Below are 21,073 nucleotides of genomic sequence, written 5' to 3' on the forward strand. Positions count from 1 at the left end.
AAGATACTTAAACTCCTCCACTTGAGGGAGGATCTCCCCCCCAACCTGGAGGGTGCAAGCCACCTTTTTCCGGTTGAGAACCATTGGAACTCATGGATTTTCATCACAGTTATGTTTGCAGTTGTAGTTTCAACGTTTGTAACCTCTCATATTGTTACTCTTTATCGCTTTGTGTAGCTTGTGTCTTTCCAGCTGATAAAATGGTTTTTAGTTCCGTTTGTTTCTACCCCGGACTTTCTCCCCCCCTCTTTGTCCCCGTCTCTGCCTCACCTCTGCGGAGCATGTGCTCCCCCTGCAGAAGCTGGACGATGGCAGTCTGCGTGGCAGGAACGAGGATGATGCTGCCATCTTCTCTCCCACACACCAGTCGACCTTGAGAGGGAATGTACACGCTGGCAGTCACCTGAGGAATAAAAATACATACAAAAAGAAAAATATAATAGCACTGCAATTGCAGTCATACAGACTGCAGTCGTTATCGAATTGTGCTCTGATGGGATGAGAACATGAATTCAACCTCAGGTGAGGACGTAACATTTGGATGCTGGCTGAACTTGAGAAGGCTGTAATAAGAAGAGACTTGTAATCAAATGTGACCTGATGTTTTAGCTTAACTTGATTCTAGGGCCTGGGTCTGTTTTTAGCTTTGTATCTGCATAAATAACCGCATTCTTCAAACATCTCCTTTTGGCAAAAAACAAAAATGAAGCATTAAGTTGAACAGATTCAAACCTTAACGGGCTGCTCTTTGCCAGGCAAGACACTGAGCTGGTCAATGATGCCTGAAGACACAGGAGTCAGCTTATCAAAGGCATCCTGGAGGCTGATGGTGGATGACACCTGCAGCTCTGGAGAGAGAAAAAGACACAGTGAAAGCCTGAAAATGGCAAGTGGTGTGTTAACAGATCAGCCTAAATAAGGTACTAAAGAAAACATTATATTAAACTAAAGGAGAAGAGGAGAGGCACTACTTCTTCCAAATATAAATGGGTATGACTATTGTCCAGGAGCTGAATTACAGAAACTTTAAGCGTGCTTAGAATTTTTTTTTATGTTGGTTACTTGACTTTGAAAACCTCACAGTAAATCGTAATAAGTCGTCTACACCAGTGTTGCCGGGTGGGCCTCTCCATAGCTGGTGGTAGTCTGTATCTACTAGCTAACAAGCATCAAACTTTGTTATTAAACCACAACAAAACGTTAGGGTATCCCAGAAGCATCTCAATGTTCCACCTGCTAACGTGTCATTGTTGTTGCAATGTAAAAGTAACAAAAGAGCAGCAATAGGTTACAGATTAAACAAGCTCAAACTGAGGTAGAAAAGTACAAGGAAAAATTAACTAAAGTTAAGACAGTTTATTTAAGATTTTAGGAGGTTAGGATAGGAACATTGACCTAGAAACTGGATCCTGTTCTTCACCTTTTGCAGATCCAAGATCAAATGAGTAATGCTGGATGTTATTTTGTTTACACTAACTAAACGAGAAAACAAACTTGCTCCTGAGTAGATTGGTGGATATGTTGGCAGGACAGAGCTTTGGAAGGACTTAATTATTTCCTTTACTTCATTTGTAAAGACAAAATTTGATTTCATTTTTACGGTACACAAGAACCAATCTCAACAATCTCAATTCAATCTCAAACCACTCAAACTGTCCGTACCAGTGGGGGCTGACAGTTGCTGCAGAGGCAAGGTGTCTGGGATGTTCCACAGGGACAGTCTGCCTGCTGAGTCTCCCTGGATCAGCAGCTTATAGAAGGGCTCCCGTCGGCCAAAAAAGAACCGAGTCACAGGCGGACAGATAAGGAGCTGGAGGATGGCGGGGGAAAAAAGTCAAGTTAGCAAGAGAAGCCTAAAATCCATCAGAACAAAAAAGACTAGTTTTGGCCCGTTGGAAAACAGATGAGAAGTAAGCACAACTGGATGTTCCCAATCTTTACTATTATTTATTATATAAATTTTCATGTGATATTGGTTCTATATGTAAAAGCCGGTAAAGACGAAATGTTTATTGTGCCAGAAAAACATGGGCTAATGTAGCACAGTGAAAGGACAGCTGGACTTAAAACTACAGGTACCAAAGGGATGAGAGTCATGTGAGTGGGGATAACCATCTTCAACACAAACAGCTTCTCTAACCATACACCACACAGCCCTCACCAGTCACATGACTTTTCCTCATACAGTATTTGTCGTCACAGCGTTTCCAGGATCGGGTTTCTTTTTCAGTGGCTATTTCTGTCTATGAACAGATGCATTTCCCTTTGTTGTCAGCAGCACTGCTATGGTGGAACATTTGTCCACTGAAGCACATCATGGACAAAATCAAGAGCCATAGACATGGACGTAATGTCAAATCTATCACTCTGGATACATGATGAGCTGGAAAATGCACCAAGGCTCGGAAACTAGGAGGAAGTGGAAGATGAGTTCAGTTTTGTCAAGACACACCAAAACTCAGGCTAATTTCTGGCTAGTTGCTATGGTACTAGCCATGACAACATGCATAGACAAAATCACATGTCTCCTTAACCTTTCTATGTCAGCAGAGTCAGAATCAGTCAGACGCCGGATATGTCCCACATCTTAATAAAACTGACCTCCCCTGGAGAAAAGAAGTACTGCTAGGTCTGTACCATTTTCTAAGGCAAAGTAATCAACAAGATAACCATAGGTTGTTAAGAAATAATGGAGGACATGGGAAGAGCAGAGAGATTTCTCCCTCTCTCTTTTTTCCACTATTGAAAGGGAAAATCCACCCAAAAACAGAACCAGGCACTACAAAACTAGAAATATGCTAGAAGACCCAAAATGAAAAGAAAACATTCAACTCCTCAAATGAACCAGCACAGCTGCTGGGTGTTTTTCACTTGAGGAACTTAACAAAGAAGAATGAGTAGGCATCTTTAAAAATTCTGCTTTTTCACTGTTCTCCACCTATTTGAATGACCACTGGATGAGTTATAGAGCACTGCTTAAAATGCCATTCTAAGAAATTAGGTCATACTCTAGTTAGTCATTAATACTAGATGACAAATAGATGAGTTGTAAAAGTTGCAAAAAAGTTGTAGTGGTAGGTAAGGTTGTAAAACTTGAAGTTCCAAGGCTGCAGTAAGAAAAAAGAATGTAAATTTATCAAGTCAGTAGTTCTGCTTGAAGGTGGATTTTCCTGTTTTGTGATAAACAGTTTGAAGCTGGATCTCAGTAGGGACAGTAAGTTGGTTTGCAGTGACGAATCATCATCATCTGCAGTAGGTGTTGATAACCTGCCTGCTTGTTTATACCCAATAGCCTGACTGTAACCATGGTGAGTACAGTAGTGGCTGACATATCCACTAGCACGACTGGTCAGCTTAGCTCATCTGAATGCTGTGGACAATCAGAGGGGGTAGGCAAATGAATTTAAAGACACAATCACACACCAACACACACAAACCAGACCGCATACTGATAAAGGATGCGAGTGTTACTTTTAGAATAGACAGCACCAGAGAGACAGAGGGAAAAACTTATGGTGACTTTTTGTGTTTTGTTTTGTTTGATGCAGCAGATGGGTGGGGTTTACCTTCCACTCCTCTACATATTTTGGGCAAACATTCTTTTCTTTAGATGGGTGTATAATACAAAAAACTAAAATAACTATGTTGCGTATAGGAAGCGTACTGTGTTGTACTTCATGTCGGAACCCGTCCTGAGCCTAGTGCTGTTAAGTCTGTGTGATGCTTTTCAAGTTTAGTCTTCATGTGTCCCTCGTACTAAATTCTAGTACGAGGGAACTACTAAAGACATAGGGGTCAACACATCAGTCACTCCTCATCATTACTCAAAGCAGGAGCATTTGAGCGCTCTAGTCTACTGTCTACTTATTTGTTTGGTATAGCCATATTGTACGTTAATATATAACGTTCTACCTACTTGAACAAACCTGAACATAACTTTCTGCATAAACCTAACTAAACCCTGAAGTACCGACGGTTACCTTTGGGTTTGTTTTGGCTCCCAACCCTTGAAACTGTGCATAGTTCCGATTGGTAAACCCCACCCACCTGGTATGCAAACAAGAATGTAATAAAGTTGGTAAACAAGATTGATAGACCACACATAGAACCACCTTATCCTCTTATCCTCTCTGTATCTAAAAGTATATTATACCATATATATATATATATAAACATCAAAAGAAGACGTTTTTAAGCTCTAAAATCGATTAGATATGAATGAAAACTAATGTATTTTTGCAGTTGATGACTTTCCTTTATGTGGATCTTGTCACATCAGCAATGTTTGTGCAGTTTAGCTTTTCTGAAATGTCTAATATGAACCAAAAGCACTGATCTTTAGAATTTGCAATAATCTTTTGAATGTAAAGAGGTGAGGATAAACCAACCAAATGTGTCAATCCCACTATTCCTATTACTTCTTTATATCTTTGGTTTGTCATCATGTCAGGGATTCAGCCAGTCACTATTTTAATTGATTAGTAGCTTGGGGACTTGACATGCATCTTCATAAGTATGAAGACAGATAAGGAGGGTGATGGTGCTTTTGAAGGAGGAGGTTTGTTTTAGTGGGAAGAGGAGATGAAACCAGGTGAAACCAGAATGAGAAGAAGAAGAAAGAGAGGAGCAAACAAAACAGGCAATTCCTGTTCACTGTCATCAACTCAGTGGCTCACACTCTGAAAATTAGTTTGAAGGCTATAGTTTACACATGTAATACCTGTAATCACGCATATTGTCTCTTCACTAGTCTTAAAGACAGAAACCGCTTTCTTTTACTATCCAGCGTGTAGCCAGCCTCATCTGAAAAGCATAGCATTGCTGTCTAATTATTGGGTCACAATTATGATATAAATAAACAAAAGTCTTATATTAGATAGATTAGCATTGGATGTCAGCATTAATGACACCTAAGACCTAACTGAATTTAGACTTAGATGAAAAGTGTTCTTCTACATGTAAGTCATATTTAATCCAGAATTGAACCATTTGTTTTGTTTTTGAGATGACATCACTTTTCTATTTATTACCGCAGTGAAGGCTTAATGTGAGCCACTGAGAGGATGTCTGCGTTTTCACTGCTGTTCTCACAGTTGCTCCTCTCGTCTAATTGTCGCTTTCTGACTGAGCTGCAAAATCATAGTTGAGAAAAAACTGGTTTACAGCCACCCTGATTAGCTGGCTGTAAACCTTCCTTAACACTAATCTTTCAACTATTTAAAATCCCCCTCTGCATCCTGACACATTTAACATCCCCATTTGACAGCTTTTTTTCTTCACCTGACTACAGCCCTTAGACTTGACTCCAACCTTGCTGTAAAGAACATACCACTGATTTGCACACATTTATAATGTATATTGCTGCTGGTCATTTTCAAAACCATGCATCTGTATTTGAATTGAATATGCTCAACCAGTGCATTCATTTGATGGTGGCATAAAGACTGTAACAGTTTTGCATGCACCACATGTAAACATCTGACCATACTTTGTTTGCATGCAAAATGAGTTTAGAATTAACAATTGATTTTTAAAGATTTTATATAAAGCATCAGTTACTAAATTGGCTTTTTTAGCTTTCGCAGCTCAGTCAAGAAAGTGAAAACCTTCTTCTTCCTGCCTTTTTTTTTTTCAGAATGCTTTTTCTGGGGCTTACTGGCGCCTCTAGAGGCCGGTGGTGGTACAGCAGCTCTGGGGTGTAGAGCTCCAAGTCGTACCCACTGGGAGGGAGGCACATCACCTCCACAACCACCTCCTCCTCACCTCCTTCCCCTTCCTTCTGAGAGGAGCAAGGAGGTCAAAGGAAAGGGTGGGGATGTAACAGAATCAGAGGACAGAACAAATGGGACAACCAAAACCACAAAAGGCACAGATGACAAATTATTACCTACAACACAATAAATGATAAACACACACAGAGGGTCCAAAATGAAACCACAAATACACACAACGTATCAGGGGTCAGGTTGACACACATGGATTAAACCCAACAATTTATTTTCAAAAATCTAAATTGGACACAAGGTTTGTTTTTAACTATTTTAGTTGACACTTCTGTGTTTCAACTTCACTATGTTCCACTTCACAACATCTCCAGAAGCTATAAGAAGGTCAGCTGCATGATATCCCCATCATCATCTTAAAGGGGAGCTCTGTTCATTAATTTTGGTGCAAACTGAAAACATATCCAACACTGTAAGCTTCAGAACATACTTCAGGTGTACAGTAATCCATGTGCATGAAGTAAACCCTGATTATATTAATTCAAACATCATCAATACAGACAAAGCACAGACACACTGCCAACACAGTGCTACACTACTACACGTACAGTGGCAAGAAAACACGTGAACCTTTTGGAATTGAAATGTTTTTCTGCATTAATTTGTCATAAAATGTGATCTGATCTTTATCTAGGTCAAGAGTATTAATAAATATAATGTGCATCAAATAACACAACAAATTGTTATTTTTTTTATGTCTTTATTAAGAACAACCACAAAAACCCTCAAAGTGCTAGTGTAAAAAGTGTGTGAACCCTTAGAATAATGACCTCCAAAAAGCTAATTGGAGTCAGGCATTAGCATACCTGGAAGATAATTATTTTGAGGGTGTGGACTAGAGTTTCTTTGACTGACTAAAACCACTGTAACTTTTTGAGGTTGCTCTGCACAAGAAGAATATGCTTATGTGAGCCACGCCTTGCTAAAATAAGCTTTTGGAGGATCTATGATTCAAGAATTGTTGTTTTACATAAAGCTTGAAAGGGTTACAAAGTGATGTCAAAGACTTTCACCAGTCTACAGTTAGGCAAACAATCTTTGGGACTGTGGCTACTCCAAGAACTGGGCAACCAGTCAAAATGCCCCCATAAGCACAAACACTCATCAATGAGGTAAAGAAACAACCCGGAGTGACAGCCAAACATTAGAACTGGCTAACATGTGTTCATGAGTCGACAGTAGGTAAAGCATTTAACAAGCAGGATGTCTACGGAAGGACAACACTAAGAAAGCTGCAGCTTACAGAATGAAGTTTGCATAAGAGCAGATTGACACTCCACAGCAGTATTGGCAAAATATTTTGTAGACTGACAAAACTAAGACTGAACTATTTGGAAAGAACACACAGCACTACATCTGGCATAAAAAGGTCACTGCATGTCATCATGAAACCATCATCCCAGTCGTAAAGTATGGTGGAGAGAACATCATGATTTGGATCTGCTTTGCTGCATCAGAGCCTGGCAAACTTGCAGTGATTGAAAGGAAGATGAATTCCCAAGTTTATCAAAAAATAATTTAGGATAAAGTGAGAATGTCTGTACATCAGCAAAAACTCTGTAGAAGTTGGGTGATGCTACGGGACAATCACCCAAAACACAAGAGCAAGTCCAAAACAGAATGGCTTCCGAAAAACAAAATTCACCTGCTACACAGCTACAGGTAAATGAGCATGAAAGAGCAGGATTTTTTGTGTTATTTTTTTTAGGCACATTATATTTGTTAATACCTTTGACTTAGATGAAGATCAGAACATATTAATGCAGAAAACCATGACATTTCAAAAGATTAACATACTTTTTCTTGTCACTGTAGCTTCCTGTATGCTTAGACCTATATGTGCTGCTTATTAAAGTGCAGTAATTGACAACTAGGATCATGCCTGGATTAGTTGAGCCATCTTTGAACATCAGTAGAGGTGGTTTTACTGGGTACATGACTTGTTTTAAGTCTAAACTATCTAACTATGAATGAACTAATTACAGTCTACTTTATATGTGTATGTAAAATAAAATTAGAAGCACTAAAATGTGAGGCAGTATCACGTTTTTATGTTCAAGAACACATGCAAGACTAGGCCAAATCAAACACCTAGAAAGAGCTGCTTTGCAACAATTTAGCTAAATACTGTACAATGTGGTACAAATGACAACTAATGTTGCAAATACAGAAGTGGCTACTGCTTCCCATTTTTAGTTACGGCCTACTGCATTACACATCTTGAAGCCTGAAAGTGTAATTTCGAGAACTGATTACTGAACAAAGAATGACTGACCTGTTTGTCTGAGCGATCAGTAATGCTGTAGATCAGTGGGGGAATTGAGCCTTCTTTCGTTTTCCCGACATCACTACGGAAGTGTTCACTAGCACGCTGACAACTGGGGAACACACATACACACAGTAAGTGGAAGTTCAAGACAAGGTCCAGACATCTGTGCTCGCACAGCTCCCTTGACATTATAGTGAAATTGTGTTCTACGTCTGTGGCGTTTATTTCATCAGATGAGACCATGAGTAGGTTTACCTGGCGGGCAGCTTGTAGATGTAACTGCAGCCGTCTTCAGTCCAGATGATGACTTTGTCTGCAGCGATGAACTCTCCTCCAGTCCAGGCCTGGTAGTTTTCACTGGGCACCGAGCAGAGCAACGAGTAGTCACCTGCATCAAACACCTAACACGCGATGAAAATTGATACACATCAACAAAATGTTAGCTCAGGTCAGATAACACTTCAGTATTATGAGTACTCAGAAGTACCGCATACACTTACCCTCCAGTACTTGGAGCAAACAACCAGCAGGCTGCTCTGAGTGAAGGTACAAAAGGAAATACTCTGGCAGCCCTGGCAATAGATGGGTTTGGACTCTTCTTCAAACACTGGGTCCAAGTCCTGATCACACACAAACACACAAGCTAGGTTCAGATTTCTGTGGGGATCCGAAAAAAGTGGACATGGGCTTGTTTGCTCACATGTTCACTAATATAAAATTCTCTCATAAGAGTCATAAACAAATCTGGAAGAACATGTGTTCACATGTTTTTTTAGTAGTATACAGAGACTTGACACAGGACTGGTGGTTTGTTTTAAATGAAACAGTGCCTGTAAGGTGGTGTACCTGCATTCTGCTGACCTCAGCTGTGATGATCCAGACCTTCAAAATCCCAGTCACAGACACTGCCACCACTGTGTCCTCTACATACAGAGACAGCAGATTATAGGCGGTGTGTCACAAATAATCATTTTTCTATTGACAGCATATTTATCTATGTACAATGTAGCATAGCTACAGAAGTAAAATTCAATCCCACTTTGTTCCCAGTTACCTAATAATTATGCTTATTGGGTAACTGGGATTCTCCTAACTGGTCCCTAGAGGTAGTTAGCTCAGCCTCTTCCAATTCCAACTGTTTCTTGTACCTTGTGTTCGATGTGATCGAATGATGCTCATGGAGCTGATCCAGTCAGGAGAGATCTTGGACACAAGTGAATATAGAACCTCCAAGCTGGTGGCATCAACCACAAGGATTTCTGGGTAATGGCCATTGCAAAGTAAGCGCCCCTCCTTCTGAGTGCCGATGGTGAATTGATAAAACTGGAGAACCACAGAAAAATGCAGAGGGGGATCAGAAACAGAGAGGTAATCAATGGGCTGAGGTAATCAATGAGATGAGAGTCAAATGTCTAAAGTCTGATAAAAAAACAACCATTTTTAGTTCCATCTGCTTTTTACTGGCAAAACCATCCCCTCTCCTTATGTGTTATAATGTGAAAACTCAACAGACCATTTGTTTGCGCTTTTATGAGACTTGTTCCACTTTTATATCCCAGCTTTTACTTGAGAATTCAGAGTTTGTAAGTGTGTATCTTGCCTGTATGCCAGTGTGAGCACAGGCCAGCTTGGTGAACTCAATGCAGCGTCCATCATTCACATCCCACAAACACATCTCTCTGTTACCAGGACAAAGAGTAAAACATGTAAAGCTGCGTGTCATCCAATACAATTCATTGTGTTTAAAGGTTTTTGTATAAATAGTAACTTAACACATTAGCAAAAAATATATATATATCAATATTGAAAAATGAGGACTACATCACACCTGGCCTTAAGTACTGAAATATTTGATGATAACAAGCCACTAACGATAAGTTCTTTTGGTATTCTAACTTTAATGTGAAACATAGTAATATGTTATGTAACCAGAACAAAATTAAAATAGCAAGACAGATAAAAAGATAAATAGTTAGTCAGAACTATAACAAAATAAGAAATAAGAATGTTTGTTTGTGCTCCACCTGTATGGCTCTTCAGATACATACAGATTGTGATTTTCATACAAGTGTACTCACCCACTCTCTGAGGCACTGACAATGTATTGTTTGTCACTGCCCGCACTGGCCTTAGACAGACAGGTGATGGAGGCTGTATGTCCAAACAACATGGCTCTGGGACAAATCTGAGGAGGCAAGATAGGACAAAGTTAAAAAAGATGATGCAAAGCAAACAACAACAAACTGAGAAAACATCAAAGGCAGATGGCACACGCACACACGCGTTCACTATCCCCATACCTCCAGCTCAGGTGTCATGTCCCAGAGGCAGATCTGTCCATCGTGACATCCAGTGATGATGGTGCTGAAGTCGTCCATCACCAGTAGGCTGCTGATGCAGTGTGTAGGAGCCATGCGGCCCCAGAGCACGATGGGTAGAACCAGATTATTCCCCGACATTATGGTTGTGTGTCTGAAAATAGAAAGGAAGAAGAAGATCAAAAATGACTGAGGCACTGATCTGAGGACAATAAGAACAGGATAAACCCCACGGTGAATAAACTGATTCCTTTACTCCTGTTGGACTAAGTACAACAAAATGTACTAGCACTTTTACCTTCACACATTTCCCAAACAACCTGGTACAGTGCATGCAACCACCATACTGCATCAGACAACCTCTGCTACAGATGTAAAGTTTGAGGACATTCGAATAATTTGTTGCTAGTTAAGAAAGCCTTCCATCACATGAGTACCTTTACATCAGAGAAGTAATCATGTTTTGTCCCTGTCATTGTCCCTGAGTGTGCTGACAGATGCTGGATAGATTCCAGACATTAACAGTTTTCTGCAGCATAACATTAAATAAAATAATATCATTAAAGCTATCTCTCTATCTAGAATAGCTCATGAATCAGCTCTATCAATAGATGAACAACATACTGTGCACACATAATAACAACAACAGTTTCATGTTAAAAATTAACCTTGGCAATTATGCTGGTTTAAAGCCTGCGCAGCAGCTTTTAAAATAAACCGAGATAATGGTTAATTTAGATGAGGACAGTCACAGGCACCTAAAGGAAAACCATCGGAGAAGATTTATGCACATATTTTGACCAAAATTTAAATTGTAATCAGAGGTTATAGGACAGATTAGCTGTGCAGTGATCTGTGAAGTGCTAACGCTACACTACACTACACCTGCATTAGCGCAACTTCCGGAGTTAGCAACACGGCTAACGGAGCCTAAATACAATCTTTACATTTGCGCATACGTACCAGAAAATGAGTCCTACTGAAACATTTCCTTCTAAAGAAAGAATTGTCGCATAAACGGTCCTTCCGCGTCAAACAGAAACGTAAATTATCCTTATTTATGGCTTGTTTTTAGCTGCTGTCCACAGATAAAACTGATCTCTTCGGACCCCTGATCACGCGACATCTGAGAGCCGCATCCGGTCTAACAGTTTTACAAAATAATGAACCCAGCTTTCCCCAATACACCAGGAATTTCACGTTATTCGTACGAGTAAAGAACCCTTTTCAACATGTCATTGATAAACAATTTATAAATAACCTATACTGTAAATAAATAAAAAAATAGAACTATAAAGGAATTAATAATAACAGTAGGTCTACTTTGAAGGGTGGATTAAATTTCTCTTACTTCTTTATTGCAACAAATATTATTTTATATCTCATGTGATCGTATATATTGTCCCTTCAATATATTATTTTTTGAAGTAAGGCGTTTCCCAAAAACGCCTTTAATTTTTAGTTAAAATCGAGCCCTTTTATTTTGAAAAATAAACTACAGGAAGTCGGGCTGGAAGTCTTCGTGTTGTTGCCGCTGTGCGCACTGTCAAGCTGGTGTGGTCCGCACGTGCTCTGTCAGACTTTGAGGATTTATTTGATCATTTTGACGCATTTTTGTGCTTTTAAGACTGATGTTTTTGCCCTGACGTGCGTAGACTGTAGTGTGATTCCCTGAACGCGTGTCACGGTGATTATAGCGGGAGAACGTTGTTTATACAGCTAATAATAGTGTGTTGGAGAGCTAGCTGACGCTAGCTACGCCGAGGTAACATGTCCAGACGTGTTCCCAGGCACACGGAGGGAGTGAGGGACCTCCAGCACAAAACGTGACAGTTAGCACATTTTGTCAAGAAGACAAATAATGGATTATCAGTTTCCACAGCAGCTTTTTCCTTCCTTTTACAACTGCGGACCGCCGGACTCTGCCCTGAAACACTGCGCTGGTAACTGGGGCTGCTACGACCGAGTCAGACCTCAGGTAAGGTTAAGGTTAGGCCACCTCGGTACTCAATAACGTTAGTTACGCTAGTGTGTGTGTGTGTGTGTGTGTGTGTGTCGTACATAAATTATTCGTGAGATTTAATTGGAATATTTATTTTCCTCACTCCAAGAGTTACTTCTGGTTTCAGGGTGGTCCTGGTCCCCTCTCCAGCTGGACGTTTACGTCCAGTCGCCATGTCAGAGGGGAAACGTGGCGTCACACTGAGCCGGTCCCGGTTCCTCTTCTGTCTCCTAAAAGCTGTGAGTAGGAGGAGAATGAAAAATCAGCCTATGGAAATTTCTGAATCACATTTGTACCCTTTCTTTGATCTCAGTTTTTCCTTGTTTATGTATTTCTATTACATATCATAGTTTTTATGTGTTATATATATATATATATATATTTTCCAGCTTTCCTTTGGCATTCGACCCCTCCAGATCCACTGGACTTCACTGAACATGTAAGTTCAACATGAAAGTCTCACATTTAAGAGATAGGCGTACCATAAACTTGCACCATTTCATGTCCTGTTTTGTTTGGAGTGATGTTATATATTATATTTGGAACTGCAGTGTAAATGTAACGTCCTCACTTTCTAACCATGAATTGTATTTAGATGCAGAACTTCTTCATTGATCACTGCCATGATGCCTTCGGGTGCATGGGTGAAATTCTGGGTGCAAACTTCAACTTTAAACAAGGAAAGACAGAGGTGAGTTTCACAACAGACTGTTTATTTACAGTTTATTAATTCATCTGTTCTTTATATATATATATATATATAGGAATATATATATAGGAATATAAAGCCTTAACTATTTATAGACATTAGTTGGTCTGTTGCCTCATGTTTATGTAACCAGACTATGAATGAACATGTCAAGTAAGGATTTATATTCCAAGCACTTGAGTCCTATGAGTCACTTTCTTTGTCGGGCCCCAATTTCCACCATGTAAATCACTGACTTTTAAATTAGCAATGTGGTTTAAGATTAATGTTATTCTTAGGGTTAGACAGTGGTTGTGGTTAAGACTCACTGCAATAAATAAACTAATGTATATGTGTGTTTTTAGAGATATCGGAAGGATTCTGTCCACATGTGGAAACTGAAAAACTACCTTGACATGCTGAAGTTGAAAATGTGAGTGGACCTGGTTGATTAGTGTGAAAGTGAGTATCCAAGTTTATAGATTCAAAATCCAATCGCTAAATATATCTCATCTTGTTGGTGTCATCTTAAATTCTATCCCCAGATGCCAGCAGTCGTACTCCTCCCACTCACTTGACATGTACAGCACTCTGCTGTCAGACGTGGTCCCTTCCATTCCTTCTGAGCTGCTGGGCACTCTGTTGTACGAGGAGCTGAAGGAGCAGAGAGACCGCCTGCTTTTCTCTGAAGCAGCCACAGGCGGCGCTCTGGCATTTATCCCTTTTTCACAGAGCTGCAGCTCCGAGCACGGTTGCCTCCTCTACCCTGGAAACCAGGGCATGGACCGCCTCAGTATCCTATAAATCACCTGAAATACTGAAGTTCTGCAGTTTAAAGCTGCAGCACGTGACATTTTTATATTATTCAAGATTAGTCAGACTGGTATTTGGCATTTTTATTCATCTGCATTGGCTGATGTCTGCGCTTATGCCAGCAGATTAAAAAAAAAAAAAACATTTCCTGGAATTGCAAATTACAGTGAATGAATGCACAACATTATTTGGATGCACCTCCAAGAGTGACTCGCAAAGTATAAAGTAAGATTAGCGTATCTGAAAATATACAGTCACAGCAGTAGCACCAGTGAGGTGTCAGGAGGCAGTATAGAATGTAGGTTTTCAATGCATTTTGATGGATTTTTTCTTTCCAACTGTTAACCTGAAACGAAAAAACTAATTTAATAGAACAAAAATGGAAAAAATTACAACATGTCAGCCTACAAATCAGCAATCAGCCTCATTTTTCTCTAAAGGTCAGCATTGGCCAAATAAAAAATCCATATTAGTCGACCACTACTCAATGTTCTTTTGTCCTGTTAGTACAAAAAGTTAATTTATTAGTTATAGTCCCAAAATAACATGACAAAGACATACACCATTCGTCATTATTGGATGAATTGTTGTTTCTAATGAGTGATATGGTGTTATTTCCTGTAAGTTCTGCTTCTTAACACAGTACCTCAGACTTCCACAAAGTGGTGCTGGAACACCATGAAGGAAATTCCTCCTTTCTGGATGTTGCCAGCAGGGACCCATTCAGCCACCAGCTGAGAGGCCCCATCAGACAGATCAGCTCCATCTCCCGGTTCAACGAATGTAAGAGCCCTGAGAAGAGTTTAAACAATACATGCATTTAATGGGTTTTATATTTTCCTTCAGGCCAGCAGACATTTGTTTGCTTGCTTGTTGCCAGGTTGCGTTGCTGTGCGATCAGATCGCCTGTGTGGAGTTTGGCGGTTCAATGAAAGAAATGAACCTCGTCTGCTGCAGGTCGTCAACACCAGGGAGGTCGCAACATGCATCAGCACCAGGTTAGTGAATCATCAGGAGGAGCAAGGCAACAACACTGCTGCTGGTGGGAGGTCAACTCCCTCTACAGGGTAGTGAACAATATTCCTACCAAGGAAAAGGTGCTTAAGTCTTCTCCTGTGCTTGGTGTCAGTCCTCATGTTTTAGGTGAAATTCTGGTGGCAAGTGAGAGTGGAGCAGCAAATCTTTGGACTGTCGGCAAAGGGTGAGGATGATTGTTCCTACATCCGTTAGTTTGATCTGTTTAAAGTCAGATTATAAAGTACAAATCACACTGAATGTACAATCACGCTCTTCCTTCTTTCAGGATGCAGAAGGTCCGGGAGGAGGATAGCAACCTCTACTTCAACGCCAAGTCACCATGGCGGTGGTGCGAGTTCTCCGCCCACCCAAGGGTGATGGTATATGCAGACAGAACAGGGGCAGAGCTTACAGACATTAGGGTGAGACAAGAAGTTTTGGGGAATATTACTTATTGTAACTTAATGAAATTCAGGCCATTTATGTGCATTTAGTTAAAAATCAGCTTTTAAGTGGAACTAAAGATAGAAAATGTATTTTTAAAGGTAATTAGATTTTTATATTCACAGCCACCTTATTTTTCAGTTTTATAAACAAACATAGTATGCATAAGTTCTTTATTAGAACTGAGTTTTATGTCTTTTTGAATAGTTCATACAAGCTGATTTATCCACTGAGTTGTGGAGCTTCTAATTTATTGTGCTTTGAGAATAACCAGGGACTTAACACTTCTGAAACTGCAGTTTCAACTGTGATAGACCTACCCCAATCAACCCACTGCCAGCCAAATCCAACCTTTCACATACTAATTACGTCTCTCTGACACAGACAACTTCCATATAATATTCTGCAAATCTGATTTAAGAGGGATCTGTTAAGAAAGTGAGACTTTGTTGGCATGCAGCTTTGGTGAGGTGTTCATGGACAGCGCATCAAAAGCGCTTTGATCCTAAACAATTATGATAATAACAGTTGTATTTCAGGCCTATACATGAAAAACAGCTTAGCAAGACCAAAAGGCTGCACAACTTAAGGGGAATCATTACTGAGGCAGCTTTTAGCATATGTTCGCTCTTCATCTTCTACCTGTTTTTCTTTTCCCTCTCTGTCCTATCTGCCCACTACAGGTGAGCCCAGTCAGTGGTCACACACTGTTTTGCATCAGCAAAACCTCAGAGTGTCGCAGTGGGGAGAGACTCATCCTGTCCAAATATCTGGGAGACGTCCACCCCTTCCATCACCTCATCACCACTCAGGTACATAGACCTGAGACCTGAGGTAGAATCTACAAATAGTTCATTCAACCACACAGATGCACAAGTAGTGTCACTAAGCACGTCACAGCCATCATCTGATATTTGTGAAGTGACATTTCTGTCCTTGGTGTAATGTTTTGTGCAAGTTTTATTTTTTTCATCCTCTGTCTCTACTCAGTACTCGGCATACATTGTGGATGAGCGTTTCCCCTGCATGCCCATGCTCAAGTGGGATCACATGATGCAGTCCCCACCCATGTTTTGCCATGTCATTCCTGGCCCCTCCTCCTCTGGATCAGCACTGGGCCACTCCAGCACCGCTAAGGTGCTGCTGGGCTCCCACAGTTCTCAGGAAATTACTCTGTTGCAGTACTCAGGTCAGTCAACAGGAGGCAGTGTGACGAGTTTGTGATTGTGTAGCTTGTTGTGATTTAATTAGAAGTTCTAGTGTGGAACGTTAAGGTGCCAAACAAACATCTGTGATAAACTCAAACTGTGTGTGACCGTGTGTGCAGGAGGCAGAGCAGAGGCCTGTTGTAGTCTAGGTCCTCCTCAGGCTCTGCTCACACCCAACAAGAGTCTGCAACACCTTCCAGTGCAGATTCCTCACCGCATGGCCACCACAACATCCCGGCTCTCCTCGCCAGCTGCAGGTATGTATAAATGGGTGTTATTAGGTTTAGATGTTCTGAGTAATACAATTTATTAATTAATTTTGACTAACATTGCACACAGAGACACACACAACTAATTAAAACAATCAGATGTATAAATGAAATCAATGACATAAATCTGTTGTTGTGGTTATGAGTTCTGGGTGTTAACTAAAGATGTTAAATGTTCTAGTTTGTGTCTTTACCAGAACAGTGTAAAGACGTTTGTAATACATGTTACATACCTAACATGTATGAAACAATTATCTGCTTTACCTTTCTGGCACATGCCCAGAAAGGTAACTAAATTTGTTAAAGTGCGCCTATGCCTTGATCTTTATAGTACAGACTTGTCAGCACAGTGACACTGTTTCTAAATTACCTCAATCACGTCTTTTGATATTTGACATTTCATAATGCTTATAACACTTGTGTACACATGTGGCTGATGTTTTTGTCTGTTACCAGGTATGACCTGTATTCAGAAGAAAAGAGGTGGCAGCGAGTGTTTATGTGTTGTGCAGCTGACAGAGGCAGGAGATATTTTCTACCAGATCCTTGAACCTGAACAGCCAGACTCCAGCTCTCGACCTCCAGCAGCAGATGACAAACCTCTGCCTCAACAAGCAACCAAAAAACCACCACAACCACCAGATTCACAGCTGATTGTAACGGATACATCGAGTGACGATGGCATTATTCTGCCAACTCAGGATGTGGCCATGCAGCGGTTTGTGGCTGAAACACCCGAGAGGGAGCAGCAAGCAGTGACCATGTTCTCCAGCTCTTCCTCTGAGGATTCAGACTCGGAGAGGAGACATCGAAACCTGAAGAAGTGGCTGCAGGTTGTTGTCAATGATGATTCCATGGTGGATCAAGACACTGATGGACATAGTGATGTAGAAGTTGGCAGAGATAAAACTGGTGACGTTAAGCAACCTGGTGTGGTGGAGGAAACAGCCAGTGGATCCACGTGCTTGGGTCAGGTATTTGCCTCTGAGCAGCACACGCCAGTTAAAATCAGCAAACGTGCTCTGGTCACGTGGAGACACTGGCTCCAGAAACTGATGCAAAAGAGTCGTGAAAAGAAGCCCCACCCACACTGCTTGCAGCACTTCACAGTCAGCACTGAAGGCCTCCTCCGCCTGCCTGATGGTGAAGCAAAAGACTCAACAGAAGCGCAGCGTGTGCAGAGTCTGAGGCAAGATCTGACGGCATGCATGAACAAACGATCGCTTCTGGTTCACGCAGCGGTCTCAGGCTCCCTCGTTGCTCCAGATGTGACACCGGTGCCAAACCAGGTGGAAACAGAGGTGTGGGGAGATCAGCTTAGCCAGCGCCTAACCCTGTCCTGGCAGGGGGAGGAAGTGTGGCGGGCGTGGTGGGAGGACCAGCTGGGGCTGAACAAGAAGGAGAAGGTGATGGCTCTGAGGAGAAAGAGGAGGAGGGAAAAGGCAGAGAAGAGGGCCACTGGCCAACGTCTGGAGCTGTCTGGAAGCTTTACCTCATCCATCAGCTACCAATCAGAGCTTGACGATTTTTCTGACTCATCGGGATGGTCCTCCACAGTGAGCCAGGACTTTATTTCAGACACCAAAGGGATGGGACCACTGTCCCAACTGGAGGGCTTTTTGCAGCGCACAACAAGAGCCACAACACCCTCCACTGTGCAAAATGACACCCCAGATCCCACGCCGACCGCCACACCTCAAAGTGTTAAAGTTCAACAAGGTGGCCAGAGGACTCCCAGCAGCTCCCACACCCTCTCCCTGTCCCAGACGATAAAACTTGACTCCACGCCAGCCAGTCAGAGACGGAGCAGACATCCAGCAGACGACTACCTCAGCTCTCTGTTTGCAACACAGGTAAGAGGAAGGCAGTGTCAAATGTCTAGGTGTGCAGTGCATGCAGAAAGTATTCACAGTGCTTAATGTTTTCCACATTTTGTCACGTTACAGCCGTATTCGAAAGTTGATTAAACTCATTATTTTCCTCCAAATTCTACAATAAATACCCCATTTAAAATAAAAAAGGAATAAAACAGTGAACTTAAACAGTGCATCCATTTCTGGATTGATGCAGCAGACATCAAGTTAACAGCAACTGCTACTACAGTTTCTGTGTCTGCTTAAGATCAGCAGACGTTTCAACTTTATCATTCTGGGGTAATAAGAGTAGATGAGTGTGTGAAATCTAAAACTGGTCCTGCTTGACTGAGTTGTCCTGAAATACAGATAAAGGATGAGAATTGACCTTTTAAAACAGCCCTTTTTCTATTTTTGTGCTAATTTTGACAGCAGAGGGGAAGGTGGATTCTGTCCTCAATTAATTTCACTTCACATCTAGTCTCACTACTTTTTCCTGTCTCTGTTTCCAGGAGGAGCCCTCGCAGAACATTTACCTTCCAGAAGAGGAGAGCACCAAGGACCCCCGCCCTCGACCTGCAGCCTTCTCCACCACCTCACAGCTCTGCAGCCCACAGCCTGTCTCTCTCAGGAGCCTTAGGGTGGATCTGTCCCAGGATTCCTTTGTCTGGTCAGGTTTCTCCCAGTCCCCCTCTCAGAGTTCACAGAGTCGTCCGGGGCTGTCCCAAGCATCACATTTATCTCAACCCAAGAGGAAGAAGTCCAGAATGGGATTTTGATTGCTTGGCTTGTCTTTCCATCACACAGGAGGAGTATTCTATGGAATTCCTTTTGTATAATTGAAAAATCCAAGGGGCTGAATCAACCAGCTCTTGGGTGTCTTCTGCAGTTGGATTTGGAAAGTGGATCTATAATTGTAATCATCCACTGGGATTATAATGAAAAAAATGAGCATACAGACTGAATCTAATGAAGAAGGATAAAGTGACTGAACAGTGGAGACGGATCCCTCACAGCATCAGTGATCCATGAAGACGTCTGGAGATTGAAGGCTGTTTTGGTAGGAGTGGAATTTTCTTGTCTTTATTCAGTGATCAGTGTTTTTGTTTGCTGTGGTGATGCTGGGGGTGTGTGAGCATCCGCTGTGACTGGCAGATTAATATTTGTTTTTTTTTTTAGAAAGCATCCACACAACACAACGGAGCTGACATGACTTGTTATGGTTGATATTGAACAGGAAAAACACTGGAAACAGAGCTTTAAAGTAGATGTGAAATTAATCTGAAGGTAAATAAAAATAAAAAATGATGGGAATGGAAAAGGATTAGAAAACTGCTCTGTATTGGTTTGAGCATACTCTATTCTTACTCCTACCATCTGGTACCTGGTAGGAAGTTTGAATCCATGTGAGTGAATGTCTTATTATTTTTTTAAGATCTAGTTTTACAGGAAATCTGGTTACTGTTAGACCTTGTGTCTTTCTGTTCAGGTCATTTTTTTTACTTCATGTCAAATGAGAGTACATCTCACTCACTGTGATAAATTATTTTTGTAAAAAATGTTTATACATGTGCCTTTTTAAACAAGACTGAACCAGTTTTCTCAATAAAACCACAACTCAAACAAGTGATGAGGTGGATATGTTGTTTCCAGAAGACACACACTGCACAAATTCACCAGCGTGGGGTTTGTGTCAGGTTCAGACATTAATTGCATGAAAAGCTACACTTTTTGGGTTCAGACAAGCAAATGGGGCCCCGTCAATACTAATCCATCCAGTGTGTCTACACACTGACAGACATGAGACTCTGTGGTGATGAATTAACTTTATTATTTACTCATTAAATGTCTTGAAAACAGTGTGACTCAGCGGTGCCGTCATTGCTGGGATGAAGCCTCCGTGATTCGCCAGTGTGCGACTATGGAGGACATCTGCTTTGACTCCATAGAGTGCCAAGCACAGAGTCAAGGAGGTGTCATCACTCTTTATCTAAATCCATTCTGGGACGTCCTGCTCCATAACAACTTGCATCCCAGACACTTTAATGTAACTTAAAAATAGAACAATAGTAGGGAAGTTGCCCTTAAATGATCTGTTCTAATTATCATGATGTCAATAATGATCACATCAAACTGGGGAAGTTGAGGAGCTGACGTTTCTCTGGTTCACCAGCTGACATTTGATCAGTTAGAGAAACTAAATGAAATCAGTGTCGAGGAAGGGAATCGCAGGGATTTTACTTCATTTTTACTTTCAGTTATGTTTTAAATGTGGCTTTACTGTGAGAATCTCAGGGTTTTTCCCAGATCAGTGGCTCTACAACAAATGTCTGTGGTAGTTTCATTTCTGTTTAACTCCAGTGAAAGAGGGAAATCCCTCTCCAAACATCGCTTTACTTAATCTGCAGT

The 21,073-nt window shown here is 41.2% G+C and overlaps 2 protein-coding genes across 6 annotated transcripts in view; one reads left to right on the forward strand and one right to left on the reverse strand.

Moving 5' to 3' along the window:
- The window catches only part of LOC113147849 (WD repeat-containing protein 7), an 83,209-nt gene extending 71,709 nt beyond the window's left edge, over positions 1–11,500 (reverse strand). The window contains exons 1-13 of one of the 3 annotated variants that reach the window (XM_026339115.1): positions 11,334–11,500; positions 10,353–10,524; positions 10,131–10,237; positions 9,653–9,731; positions 9,201–9,375; positions 8,914–8,975; positions 8,553–8,672; positions 8,308–8,453; positions 8,059–8,161; positions 5,657–5,776; positions 1,663–1,810; positions 733–848; positions 271–403 (exon numbers count right to left, since the gene is read on the reverse strand). In XM_026339115.1, coding sequence (XP_026194900.1) covers positions 271–403; positions 733–848; positions 1,663–1,810; positions 5,657–5,776; positions 8,059–8,161; positions 8,308–8,453; positions 8,553–8,672; positions 8,914–8,975; positions 9,201–9,375; positions 9,653–9,731; positions 10,131–10,237; positions 10,353–10,511 — 1,468 coding nt within the window. In that variant the 5' untranslated portion in view covers positions 10,512–10,524; positions 11,334–11,500. Of the gene's footprint in view, positions 1–270; positions 404–732; positions 849–1,662; positions 1,811–5,656; positions 5,777–8,058; positions 8,162–8,307; positions 8,454–8,552; positions 8,673–8,898; positions 8,976–9,200; positions 9,376–9,652; positions 9,732–10,130; positions 10,238–10,352; positions 10,525–11,333 lie in introns of all 3 variants that reach the window. The other 2 variants (XM_026339114.1, XM_026339116.1) reach the window with 2 other exon arrangements.
- A 409-nt stretch (positions 11,501–11,909) lies between these two features.
- Positions 11,910–20,294, forward strand: taf1c (TATA-box binding protein associated factor, RNA polymerase I subunit C). Of its 3 annotated transcripts, XR_003297429.1 has the most exons (16): positions 11,910–12,348; positions 12,500–12,611; positions 12,762–12,811; positions 12,968–13,063; positions 13,426–13,493; positions 13,606–13,853; positions 14,525–14,656; positions 14,754–14,871; positions 15,003–15,074; positions 15,177–15,312; positions 16,018–16,146; positions 16,325–16,523; positions 16,662–16,799; positions 17,268–18,664; positions 19,177–19,724; positions 19,844–20,294. XR_003297429.1 is itself a non-coding variant. In XM_026339985.1 (15 exons), the coding sequence occupies exons 1-15, from the start codon at positions 12,232–12,234 to the stop codon at positions 19,441–19,443; spliced, it is 3,279 nt and encodes a 1,092-aa protein (XP_026195770.1). In that variant the 5' UTR covers positions 11,910–12,231; the 3' UTR covers positions 19,444–20,294. The 3 variants fall into 3 exon arrangements, 2 of the variants coding, with proteins under 2 accessions (XP_026195770.1, XP_026195771.1); XM_026339985.1 differs by having other exon boundaries at positions 19,177–20,294; XM_026339986.1 differs by lacking the exons at positions 11,910–12,348; positions 12,500–12,611; positions 12,762–12,811 and having other exon boundaries at positions 12,987–13,063; positions 13,426–13,522; positions 19,177–20,294.
- The last annotated feature ends 779 nt before the right edge of the window (positions 20,295–21,073 follow it).

The sequence above is a fragment of the Anabas testudineus genome, chromosome 22, assembly GCF_900324465.2.
Source record: "Anabas testudineus chromosome 22, fAnaTes1.2, whole genome shotgun sequence".
NCBI classification, from domain to species: domain Eukaryota; kingdom Metazoa; phylum Chordata; class Actinopteri; order Anabantiformes; family Anabantidae; genus Anabas; species Anabas testudineus.

What these genes read in the sequence shown, in the direction of transcription:
- taf1c (XM_026339985.1), top strand. Translation starts at nt 12,232, where the DNA reads ATGGATTATCAGTTTCCACAGCAGCTTTTTCCTTCCTTTTACAACTGC. An exon ending in ACGACCGAGTCAGACCTCAG is followed by an intron (nt 12,349 to 12,499) that starts GTAAGGTTAAGG and finishes TTCTGGTTTCAG; the next exon opens with GGTGGTCCTGGTCCCCTCTC. An exon ending in CACTGGACTTCACTGAACAT is followed by an intron (nt 12,812 to 12,967) that starts GTAAGTTCAACA and finishes AATTGTATTTAG; the next exon opens with ATGCAGAACTTCTTCATTGA.